At 44.0% G+C, this 13280-nt stretch overlaps 1 protein-coding gene across 1 annotated transcript; it reads left to right on the top strand.

The window, feature by feature from the left end:
• Positions 1-4765: 4765 nt before the first annotated feature.
• LOC141641062 (uncharacterized) lies at positions 4766-5443 on the top strand. Its single transcript, XM_074449739.1, has one exon. It carries the CDS (start codon positions 4766-4768, stop codon positions 5441-5443), a length of 678 nt encoding a protein of 225 aa, XP_074305840.1.
• The last annotated feature ends 7837 nt before the right edge of the window (positions 5444-13280 follow it).

The raw sequence follows: 13280 nt of genomic DNA, 5'->3' as shown, positions 1-13280 counted from the left end.
TACATCTTCGGGTGTCGAGTTATGTGCTACATTTAGCTTGGCCAAAGCTTGCAGTAAAGCTTGGGGGTGTGGGAATGAGCTTGCTACTAATTGCCAGACTGAAAGACCAGCCTTTGTCTTCTGTAATTGCTTGAGCAAATGACCGGTGGAGTCATCTTCGTTATCATTTGGTGTGATAACGTTGGTTGGACCATTTTGAGTAGTGCTTTGATATGGACGCCCCGAACGAGTTAGGTGGTCCACATCTTGTTCTCGCCATTTTGGACTATTTCCTTGACTAGGGAGTTTTCAGTGAGATACTCGTCCTCGTCATCATCGGCCCAAATTCCATTGATTGTAGCTAGTTCTCTTATTCTCATGATCTCGTCTTCTAGTCGTATGATTTGGTTGACTAATTTATCAACCACAGTGATTATTTCTTGCATAGTAGCATTTTGAGAGAAGATTAGTGGCATGTGCTCCCTGGGTGTTGCGTTGGGGTCACGTAAAGTTGTCATCACATTTTCTAATTCCCAAACTTGCCTATCCACACTCCTTGCCCATGCGATGAAATTGGAAATGGTAGGGGACATAGTAGAGTAGAACCCTTCATTCTCGATTGCATAGATTTCATTTTCAACTGGAGAAATGAGGTGTGAACAATCTAAGGTAGATTCGTCACTTGTAATCACTTGAACTCCAAGAGGATTCTGAGTGTTGTTGGGTTTACCTCCCGGCGGTATTGGTAATCGACCATCTTCAATCATGTCTTGAAGAATATTTTTCAATTTGTAGCATTTTTCTGTGTCATGCCCCTTGCCTCTATAGTATTCACAGTACGAGTTCTCGTCTCAGAATTTGGACTTACTTTCGGGTTCGGGAGTAGGTCCAATGGGTTGGAGTTTGCCTTGTTCCATTAACCTTTTTAGAGCGTTGGCGTAAGTGTCCCCAAGATTCGTGAATTTCCTTGGTGCAGTACTTTTCTTGGATGGCTCGAGAAGATTAACTTCATCGGTCTTCTTATGATGTAGGGAGTAGAACCATTGCTTTGGGATAGTGTCAAGAGATGAAGGAAAGATCCTTAAGAACATCTCGGGTTTGATGCCTTTGATAGACATGTAGTCCTTGAAAGCACGGATGTGGTTCAAAGGGTTTTCATGACCCTTGAATTTAGGGATATCCGTCATGTTGAAATTGGTTGGTAATTTGGCATCGACGGCCTCGTACTTGCGATTATTCTCCCTATAAATGTCGTCCCCCTTAAGGTACATCAATTGTTCCTCTAAGTATTGGAGTCTTTTCCCAGCTACATTCATCCCCATGAGAGGATTTTCGTCCCTGGATTCATCCGCGTAGTCACCTACAACTTCACTTTCCTGAGGAGGAAATCTCCCCTCTACGGCGTAGATCCGGCCCTCGATGTTCTCAAGGCGATCATACACTTGGTCTTGAGTAACATGTATTTGAGCTAGTGTGGATAGGATTTGATCATTACCATCTTGAAGTTGGTTGAGGTTTGTTTCGCTGGTTCCAGGCATCTTGAAACTGGATAAGAGATCGACGATGAATCAAAACACGATCGACCATTCTACACACTTGCTAGAAGAAGAAAAGTTTTGACTCGTGAAGTGGGTGTGTGCCACTTGTGTTGAGTGAGCTTTGAAGAAAGGATAAAGTTTTGAAAATGTGTATCCTAGCCAACTATAGTGTAGTTGTAGGAGTGGACGCAAAGTGAGGTTTTGAAATGGGCTTGAGCCCGGATTTTGACTTGACAAACGGACAGAGTTTCGACTGGGTTTTGCGTTAATCAAATGGCCTTTTCGAAATTTTGATTTAAAAAAAGGGGTTTTGATTTTTGAAAAATCGTCATGGTTTTGTTTAGAAATGGTGATCATGTAAGGTACAAACATTTATACAAGCATTATAACGGGATTCTGAGTGCATTTAAAAGGTTTTGGCTTACAGGGTGGGTTGCCATACCGAACCATCAAACCCGAAGTATGTGGAGAGGCTCGTACCAAACAAGAGTAAGGCCGATTTCTAGTCCATTTCCTCAAGTAGTGAAAGTCCTTGATACAAACAAGAGTAAGCATCATGGTATGGATGACGCCAATCGCTATCCATCCTTAGGCCCAAATAAGAATTAGGACCGTTTAGACGGGACGATTGGTCGAATGGGTTGGGTTGGGCCTAGGAAGGCCGAATGAAACGATCTAGGAAGATCGAGTTATGAAAACCGACAATTGTCTTGTACAAACTATTCCCTAATCTTGTTCAAGTTTCACCCTTAGCTACACGTAAGTGTATTGTCCCCAGCGGAGTCGCCAAACTGTGGACATCGGGGGCCCACGGGGGCGTTTGGGAGAGAAGAGAAACAAGCGTTTGCATTTTTGTTGGAGTCGCCACCAATTTTTATGGGAAATTGGAACCGTTCGAATACCTCGTATCATGTCAAGACACAAAGTAGTGACATGAACACTAAGCAATCGTTACCCTTAGCATTCTATGTCTAGAATGACTCTCGTGGATGCCAATGAACACGGGTGTTCACGGAGATCTGGAGTAAGGGGTGAGGGTACGTATTAGGAAGCTCTTTTGATCGAACACCTAATCCCGCCCGCCTCGATAGCGGCCTCTACTAATGATTAGGGAAGTTATTCGTACTCGATATATCATCGATTGTATGCATGCAATGCAACATCCAAGTTTTAATGCTAGCATGTGAGAATTAGACTAAGTCGGTTGACACGTAACTTAGCATACAATTGGGTCGAAGTAGGATTTAATGCTCAATTACATGTGAAAACATTCAAGCAATAAGAGAAATACAATAATTATAAACTACAATAATGAAAATTACAATAATTACATTGGATTAGGCGATTTATGTCGAAAATACCTTTAAAACAGATAATTTGAGAAAAGAACTAAAAAAGAAGGAACAAATAAACGAACAAATCAGTAGGCGATAATACGATTTAATGGTTAGTTAATATGTAAGCTAATGAACTAAGTCAAGGCAGAAACGGAGTTCAGGGACAGAATTCAGCCCGGAACAGGCGCAGCAGAGCTGCGTCCTTTGGAATAGGCGCAGCGGTTGCTGCGTCTGTTCCTGGCCTGAATTCTGGCTGTGAAGCCGGAATTGCGTGTTGTTAATACTCGTTGGTAAATTTAAAGATGGATTACAATTATTTACTCGGATGTAAGTGATTTAATAGGTTATTTACATGCGATTAAGGTCATAAAAGCAATAAACATGGATGAGACGGAATTAAGATGGATTAATTACATGGATGAACGATTAATTAGTGACATGGGTGAATGAAGTAAACTAAACAAGATGAATCAACGACAAATTAATGACGAATATGACAATAGACAGATGAAAATTTATCAAAGGTCGAATTCCAGAAACTCAATATGAACAAATTGAATTTCTACAACCCGGATTGAATTTAATGACGAAAACCCGCAAATATTGATTACTTGGGATTTAAGTCGGGTTTAATGATGAATTATGTGCTAATGAATGATAAACAATATACATGTGAAATTATTGGACTATTGCATCGAAGAACCAAAGAAAAACAATCGAAAACAAATAAAAGACGAACGAATTACAGAGGACGAAGGAAGAAGAAAAGAAGCAGGAACTGCGGCAGCCTCACGAAGAGGCGCAGTAGACACTGCGCTCCTTCGAAGAGGCGCAGCAGTTGCTGCGTCTTTTCTCGACGTCTGTCTACTGGAAATCCGTAAAAAGAGGTTTTAAAGCACGGTTTTAGAAATCGGTTTTAAGAGGTGTTTTCGACATAAACCTTACAATTGTGATACAAAAAGTAAAAAAACAATAAATAAAAGAAGGATTTACACCCTCAGACTTACATGTTGACGAAACGAGAAGGACTAAGATATCGATTAGTGATGCTTGACGCGAATGTAAAGAAAGTGTCCTCGTAAGAGGAAAACGATTAGATTAATTAAGTTGATTGATTGTGGAGTTGGTCAAATTGGTCGGTCATGCAAACGAGGCTGGTACTCAGAAGGATCCGAGCTTACGTGGTCGAAAGATCAAGCACGTAGGCGCCAAAAAGTAAGAACAAAGGTCTAGAATGCAAAGGGAGAAGAGAAGGGCGGACACTCGCGTGAGAAATATGAGGAGCGAAGGCTCCTATTTATACTAATCACGCGGCGGAAATAGGGTTTCGGAGAGTCTTTGGAAGTGAATCTCGGAAAAGATATAAAAAAGATACGAAAACACACAGAAAATGGCCTGGGAAGAGGCGCAGCAGCCACTGCGTCTCTTGGAAGAGGCGCAGCACCTGTTGCGTCTGTTCCCAAGTGGTTTCCTCCTGCGGAAGAAAGATTTCCGTGTTTAAGTTATGGAAGGACGGAATAATATGGTTTTCCTTAATATTTTATATGAATATTACGAGAAATTGTTTGCCAAAAGATAAAGATTGTGAAATATTTATTAAGATAAGGAATAGAAATATCCGGAACATTCTAGAACATTCTGACTCGGGATTTAACGGTTATCAGAAAATGAAGACGGTTTTGGGTCCGGACTCCAAATGTACTCTAATTACTGTCAAAACGACCATATCGGCACGTAGATGACAACTAAGAGGTAGACATTAGTGTTTGAGAAATCACTTTACGATAAACTTCCGAATTGTCACGAATCGTTCCGCGTATCGAACATGCGGCCCAATCATCACCGGGTGGTTTGCGGGAGGTGCAGAAATGAGGTATCTACAAGCTATCTGAGTACGGATTCAACACGAGAATGGAAGGGTTGCTGAAAGAGCTAAGAGGCCTAGGTGATCAGGTGAGGTGGCCAAAGCCTCCCACTCAAGATCGACCCAATGACGACAGAGACAACAACAAGAGATGCGAATGGCATCAGGACATAGGGCACAGGACAGAAGATTGCTACAGGTTGCGCAAAGAAGTGAAGTTCCAGGTACACAAGGTAAACTTGGACCACTTGTTATCACGTGGGGGCAAGCAGGACATGAGAGAAGCAGGAAACCAGGTGCTTCCTTCTGCCCCACCCATATGCACGAAAATTATTAGCGTGATAACAGGCGGATCCGAGCTGTCGGGTTTGACATATTCCGCCGCTAAGAGGAAAGCCACCGGAAGTAAAGGGGATCATCCAGAAACTTCATACAGAGTAAGCCAGAGCAATTTACCCCCGGTAACTTTCGACGAAACCGACATAGAAAGCAGTGCAGAGCAACACGACGATGCCCTAACCATAACGTTATCCGTTGGCAATTGCACCGTACGAAAAGCATTTGTGGATACAGGGAGTTCTGTGAACCTCATCATGCTTGAAACCCTCAAAACCATGGGTTTTGATAAAGAGAACCTGATAAAGAAATCTGTACCCCTAGTGGGATTCATCGGTGAGACTGCGCATTTGGTAGGTGAGATAACCATCCCAACATATATTGAATGAGTTAATAAACTGATAAGGTACTTAGTCATTGAGGGTCACAGTAAAAAGGGATCGAGAGGGAGATAACCATGGCTGCATCAAATGAAGGCGGTGCCCTCAACATATCATCAGTGTCTCAAGTTCCCAACACCATGGGATACGGTCACAGTAAAAGGGGATCGAGAGGAGTCCAGGAACTGCTACGCTCAAGCCCTCAAAGCTACAACCAGGCTCCCCTCATAGCAATTACAGGACCGGGGCACCTCGAAAGAATACAAGGAACCTCCCTCAGAGGAACTAGAGCAGGTTCACCTGGACGAGGAGCACCCGGATAGGACAGTATTAATTGGAGCAACTTGCAGTGAAGAGTTACGCAGCCAGCTAACTCAATTTCTGAAAACCAACATGGACTGTTTCGCTTGGTCCCACAACGATATGGTAGGTATAGACCCATCCGTTATTTCACATAAGCTAAGTGTGAACCCAGACTGCACTCCAGTACAGCAGAAGAGAAGAAAATTCGCGGCAGAACGAAATGAGGTCATTAACAAAGAGGTAGATAGTCTCTTGGCAGTAGGTAAAATCGGAGAAGTTAGCTACCCTGAATGGCTTTCTAATGTAGTAGTAGTGCCCAAGAAAAATGGGAAGTGGAGGGTATGCGTAGACTTCACCGATTTAAACAAAGCTTGTCCCAAGGACCCTTTTCCACTACCACATATCGATGCAATGGTGGACGCTACTGCGGGACACGAGGTACTTAATTTCCTCGACGCCTGGAACGGTTACAATCAGATCAAGATGCATCCACAAGATCAAGAGAAAACAGCATTCATGTCAAAAAGAGGCATATATTGTTACAATGTCATGCCCTTTGGCCTAAAGAACGTCGGGTCCACTTACCAACGGTTGGTAAATAAAATGTTCAAGTGGCAAATAGGAAAGACCATGGAAGTATACATAGACGACATGGTAGTGAAGTCCAAAAAAGCAGGAATGCATATGAAACACTTAGCAGACAGGTTCCAGACGTTGAGGGAGTTTAAAATGAAGCTTAATCCATCCAAGTGTTCGTTTGGAGTATCCTCAGGAAAATTATTAGGATATATGGTGACCCAGAGAGGAATTGAAGCAAGCAAGGAGCAGATAAAATCAATACTCCAGCTCGAATCACCGCAGAAGCCAAAAGTTGTGCAAAGGCTAGCAGGGAAGGTTGCGGCCCTAAACAGGTTCATATCGAGGGCTTCAGATAGGTGCAAGCTGTTCTATGATATATTGAGGAAAATTCAGAAATTCGAATGGACCGAGGAACATGAAAAGGCATTCGCGGAACTCAAAAGCTATCTAAGCACGCCACCATTACTCGCGAAGCCGGAGCAAGGAAGCCACTATTCCTGTACTTGTCAGTCACGGAAGCAGCTGTAAGTGCGGTCTTGGTCATAGAACAAGAAGGAGTAAAGCATCCTGTGTATTATATCAGCAAGTCTCTGCTTCCTGCAGAGACCAGGTACACTTCCTTCGAAAAATTAGTATTGGCTTTGGTTACTGCTTCCTATATACTGCGGCCATACTTTGAATCTCACACCATCCACGTAATAACCAACTACCCGCTAAAAAATATTATGAGGAAGCCTGAACTTTCGGGCAGAATGACTAAATGGTTAGTGCATCTTAGCGGGTATGACTTGCAATTCGAACCCAGAACAGCGATAAAATCCCAAGCCCTAGCAGATTTTGTCTCTGACTTCTGCCCTGCTACCCGTGGGGGGGCAGAAGAAGGTATGCTGACAGTAACGGGGAGTCAGGATAGCGAGATATGGACCCTATACATCGACGGAGCCTCAAATGCAAGGGGAGCTGGTGTAGGTTTGGTCCTTCGATCACCTAAAGGTGATATGATAGTACAAGCTGTTAGGTGTGAGTTCAAAGCAACCAACAACGAAGGCGAGTATGAAGCCCTTATACTTGTTATGCAGATGGCATCGGGGCTTAAGGTGAGGAACCTGAGGGTGTATAGCGACTCCTTACTTGTGGTGAATCATGTAAACAACGAATATGTGGCACGTGATTCAAAGATGATAGCCTACTTGAAGATAGCCACAGAGCAAAAGTCAAAGTTTAGAACGTTCAAGATAACTCAGGTACCACGAGATCAGAACGTGGAGGCAGACGCCCTGGCAACGTTAGAGGCCACCTTCCAGCCCACAGAACTGTCAAATATACCTATCACCCATGTATTGACCCCAGCCATCCAGAAGGAGCCAGATCAGAATCCGGTGAAAGAGGCTACACACGTGCAGTATACTCAAGGAGCCAGGATGCTGGTTTCCACAGGAGGACAGCAGGATCTAGATTGGAGAGTACCGTACATAAATTGGCTAACGGATGGGACGCTTCCTGAGAATAGAAAGGAAGCACAAAGTTTCAGGATAAAAGCCTCCAGGTATATCTTGATTGATAACATCCTCTTTAGAAAATCGTTGGCAGGACCATGCCTCAGGTGCTTGAACAAAGAGGAAGCAGAAACAGTGTTGCATGATATACACGGCGGAGAATGCGGGAACCATGCTGGAGGACGGAGTTTGTCTAACAAAATATTGAGACAGGGGTATTTCTGGCCCACCATGCGCACAGATGTCGTTAATCATGCCAAACGCTGTGAATCATGTCAAAAGCCGGCTCAAGCAATCCATCAGCCAGAGGAACCAATGCATCCGATTATCTCTCCATGGCCATTCATGATGTGGGGAATGGATATAGTAGGTAAGATGCCCAGGGCTCCAGGAAACAGAGTATATATGCTAGTCATGTCTGAATACTTTTCAAAGTGGATTGAAGCAGAAGCAATGACAGAGGTAAAAGAGCGGCAGGTGATCTCTTTTACTAAGCGCAACATCATAAGCAGATTTGGGATACCATCTGAGATCATATGTGACAATGGATCCCAGTTCATATCAGATAACACCTAGGGCTTCTGTTCACGCAGGAACATAACACTGAGAAAGTCAGCCCCTAGATATCCACAAACCAACGGCCAAGCCGAGTCCAGTAACAAAATCATTGTAGAGAACCTCAGAAAACGGCCGGAAGAGTTGGGGGGAAAATGGGCAGATGAACTACCATTAGTACTCTGGTCAGATAGAACAACACCGAAAATGGCAACAGGCCAAACCCTATTTAGCCTCGTATACGGAGCAGAGGCAGTGATACCTTCAGAAGTTCTGGTACCCACTCATAGATACGGCTGTCAGACGGCAGAGCAGAACAAGGTCGAAATGGCTAGTAGTCTGGATACAGTTGATGAGCTGGGAGAAAGCGCCTACATACGTATGGCGTCGTATAAACAATATGTAGCCAGGACATATAACAAGAATGTTAAGATCAGGACCCTTGAAGTAGGGGACCTCGTACTCAGAAGGGTATTCGAAAATACCAAGAACCACAAATCAGGCCAGTTTGCCTACAAATGGGAAGGGCCATATCAGGTCGAAAGCATTGTCAAGAATGGGGCATACAGGTTGATGACCATGCACGGTCAAATCCTGGATAAACCCTGGAACATTCGTCACTTGAAACGGTACTTTGTCTGACAAAGAGCCAAAACTTTAGTGTACAAAGGACCTTTCAAAAGTCCGTGAAGCAAAAAAAAAAGGGGTGGGGGTTAGTATATGCTTTAGGTACTGGTGTGTTTTAGAAAACTTTTTTTCTTTGTTTTCCCTTGTTTTTCATTTTTTAAACCAAATAGAGTTGTTTTTAAACCAAGTAGTCCAGGCTGTGGCTTCCTGGATCCAGATGTTGCCCTGGACCACCATGAGATAACACCAGGTTATTTGAACTACTTTGGAATTTATCATGCATCTACGAAGAAAGGCTTTGGTACTAATGTTGGTTACTTGTCAGATAAGGAACACTTTGAGGTCCAGCCCCTGCCATGTGAGGCCACGAGACGTTTACTAAGTCAAGCCACATGGAGAGCATGCGCCGAGGTAGCGCGCAGGGTACGGCATACTAAGACCACCCATACCTTAACGTTAATCTCAGTAGTTCCATAGCTATGACATAGAGCAAAAGGTGCACACACGAATTTCAAGCGTCTGGAACCACAAGGAATGCAACATTCCTTGTTAGTCAGAAACAGTCAATGAAGGTATGCTCTAGTCGGCTAACACTAGTGATAAGATATTTTACGTCATTTGATGTTATCAAAAACCTATCACCAGGGACAAGAGCTGTGCACCTGGAACCAGGTCAGCCTCCCGGATATACCTATGTGGAATCAAAACTCCAGAAACCAATGGCAAATAACGCAAGTATAACAAAAGGAGGGTCTAAAACCTAGACTCGGAACTACTTCAAGTTATGGCGCCTGCTATCTATAACAAGCACCATCAAAGTTTGAAAACCTGCGTACCAGTAGGCACAAAACAAGCTAAAATAAAAAGAAAAGAGTTTTTGAAACATAAATACAAACTTGCACCACACAGGGCCAAGTCCCCAGACAACTTAAAATTTAAGAGAGGTCAATCCTCTCAACAAATGCATCCTGACCAATGCTCTGCTCCCCGTGCTCCATCTGTTTCTCTATCGCAGGTACCTGAACAGCCTCAGGAGGTGCAGCAGCATCGTCACCAGTCTGCTCCGCAAGGATCTCCTATACAGTCCCAGAGATAGCCCCATAGATATCCATGGCGGCGAAATCAGGTTCCGGATTAACAGCCTCAGCATCAGGAGGGAACAGGGCGCTCAGATCCATATCATTGGGGAATGCACGGGCAAACTCGGCCAGCTCCTCCTCCAGGTTCCAGGATGTGTGCCTCCCCTCAGTGTAAGCACGGATGCAGTCAATCCGCCCCTCAAAAGCAGTGTAGGCTCCCACGTTCTTGGCTAGCTCAGCCATCTCTTCAGCACGAGCCTCTGCCTTTGTCAGCCTAGAAGTCAGGACACAGTTAGCCTCCTACGTCCTTGCAAGCTGATCATTGGCTGCCTCCTTTTCCTTTTTGGCCACGTGAAGCTGCTCCCTCAGCTTGGCACAGGTGGCTGTGAGCTCCTTGTTCTTCCCCACAGAAGCCAGGCACTCAACTTTGGCCTTCTGCAACATCTTGCAGAGATAGAGGGATGATTGAAGAGCCTGCAATGAAGAAAACTGCTAGTCAGGGAAACACAGGGGCAGAGAAAACAAAGGTGACGATAGAAAGTAGACTCACCAAGAAGCAGTGTTCAGCAGCCAGGTCAGTCATCTCCTAGGGAGCAGTCTCATCAAACGCCTTGGAGCAAGCCGGAGTTAGGATCCTCTCTAGTGCAGGCCAGTAGTTGGCACGTTCAGCATCCCCAAAGTTAGCAGGGAGGCGCAACAGTAGCTCATCAGCATGGACAGGGGACCCAGGGGTATGTGATATTGGGGTCACTTCAATAAGTTCTGGAGCAGGCCTAGAGGTGGATCTCTTTCTTGAGGAAGCAGGAGAGGTAAAGGAGTCAGCGGTTCTTTTCCTGGCTTGACGCATCAGGATCTCAGAAGCAGAGGGTCTAGCACTTCCTACGGAGGTACCAGGACGCAAAAGATCAGAATAAAAACAAGTGGGTAAGGATGCTTCTGGAGATTAAAAGAGGATATTTACCAGAGGACATGGTTTCTTCAGTGGCGGAATCGTCTAAACCAGAGAGCAGGAGGGGAAACAGTCTACGGTCTTCAGGGATGGAGAAGAGCTTGGCAACAGAGATTGCTTCGTCTTCAGATTTCTCAGGGTTCTTGAGTTCTGCATCAAGTTAAAGAGTAAGAACAGTGAGCGACAGGGGCAATCAAAAATAAAACATGCAAATACACTTACTCTTGGTAAAAACCCAGTGCTCGAACAGGTAATCAGCATGGATGGGGAGTGATTCAAGCTTGACATAGAAGAAATATTCGTACCACCCATCGTCTTTCCCTTTAGCCGCCGACTGAAGGATGTTTTCAGTCTTCTCCATGGCCCTAAAGGTGTATTGACCATTCCCTAACGCCCGACACTCAAACCTATGGACCAGATCTGACAATCCAATCTCGGCGCCCAGACTATTGTTCAAAGAAACAGTAGACAAGAGGATCCTCCATGCATAAGAGGCGATTTGGACCATGGGAAGAGAGTTCAGGCGGATGAACTCTTTAATCATCGGGGAAAGGGGAATCTAAGGCCAAGGACGAATGGATAGATGTACAAGCAAATCCACCCCGCACGAAAGGCGTCTGCCTTCTGACCAGGTTTGGGGATGAGGATCACTACATCGTCACCTAGGCCAAGCAAGGCTTTGATCCTAGGGATGTCCTCTTGGGTCAAATGGGAGTCACCGGAATGCGGTCTTTTGAGGAATCCCTGCGAAGGGAAGTCATTGTCCTCTACGAGGTCAATGGTGGCAGATGAAGATGATGTAAGTCGGGTTTTAGCCATGATAAGTGAGAAGAAGAGAAGCAAGAATACCTGAAAAGACGGGAGAACGAGGCGCTGACAGTGAAAGAACGTTGAGAAGATGGGTTTGGGGAGACGGAAAGTTTGAAGATTTTGAGGAAATGAAATGATGATGAAAGAGAAAGAAGGGGACGGATGAGATTAAATAGGAAGGGGTAGTTGGAGTTTCGAAAATGTGAATTGAAAAGGAGTACGCAAGAAGTCACTCAACGATACACTGCAATTTCCCGCTCAAATAATTAGGGTTGAACTTTCGCGAAAAATTGGGGGCAAACTGCTGAGCCCAAAATCTGGATATGGGCTGATCTGGGGCAGCAAGTCTGGAAGCAGTGTGAGACGCAGGACGTCAGGGAGCTAGGATGGCAGTATCAGCATGTAGCGCAAGACGTGGGCTTTGACCCGTATGAAAGAAGTATATGGAAACTCTATCACCTATCATATCCAATAAAGGAAAGTCCTATTCTACGTAAAATTAGGAATAACATGGAGGAAAAGCAAGGAACCCTAGCTGATCGAGCTACACTATATAAGGGGCCTCAATGCAATGAAGGAAGATCATCAGAAAATACAGGAATTATACCCTAACTTCCATAGCATAACACACGAACTGTACTTCCTCTCGAATTATAGTGAAAATCTTGGTGGGATTCCATCTCCCCCCGCGGTTGTTTCCCGAATTGGGTTTTTCGCGTCACCAAAATTGCTTGTGTTCTTTATTTATGTCGCGTGTTCAAATTAACATACAACAAACAAACAAATCATAATACAGACCCAACGCTAAGACCGCTTTAACCCTAAATTGGTAGAAATTTACCAAAACAGTTGTGTAAAATCTATCACCTGCAGGTTAGCTTGGAAATAGGTTTGGCATATTGACGGTTTACGCCGTCATGCTGCCAAAATTCACGTAGAAAATTGCAAACATAAACACATGTAGCAAAGTGGGAAAGTGGGAAACTAAACAACACAAAATGCAATTTGACTAAGTCGAAAACAATGTCAAATAAAAAAGAAAAAAAGTGCCCCATAGTGAGCAAAAATGAGTCGACGCGCGACGTACGACGGGAGTGCTTCCCCCTAAAAAAAGAAAATAAAAATAAAAAATTAAGTGTAAAAAAGAGTTGAAAATAATAATTAAAAAGTGAGGGAACGAAATAATTCCCCAAAAATAAAAAAGAAATGAAATGAGTAAGTGTGCTTGTGATGAAATGTGAAATGACGATATTGTCTCAAAAAGCGAACCCACGTTGGAATTGGATTCCGTGGCGAAAAATGTAACACCCCTTTCTTACCCGGCCAAGGTAATTGGGAGATGTTACAATCTCGGTTTGCCGAGGCGGTGAAATTGAAGTTGCAATTAAGAAACAATTAATATAATTAAAGTATTTAGTGGATTACATAACCATGAATGAATAAATAAA

The sequence above is a fragment of the Silene latifolia genome, chromosome 2 (genome assembly GCF_048544455.1).
Source record: "Silene latifolia isolate original U9 population chromosome 2, ASM4854445v1, whole genome shotgun sequence".
In the NCBI taxonomy this organism is placed as follows: domain Eukaryota; kingdom Viridiplantae; phylum Streptophyta; class Magnoliopsida; order Caryophyllales; family Caryophyllaceae; genus Silene; species Silene latifolia.
Note: the sequence above shows the minus strand (reverse complement) of the source record. Positions and strands in the feature narration are given on the sequence as shown.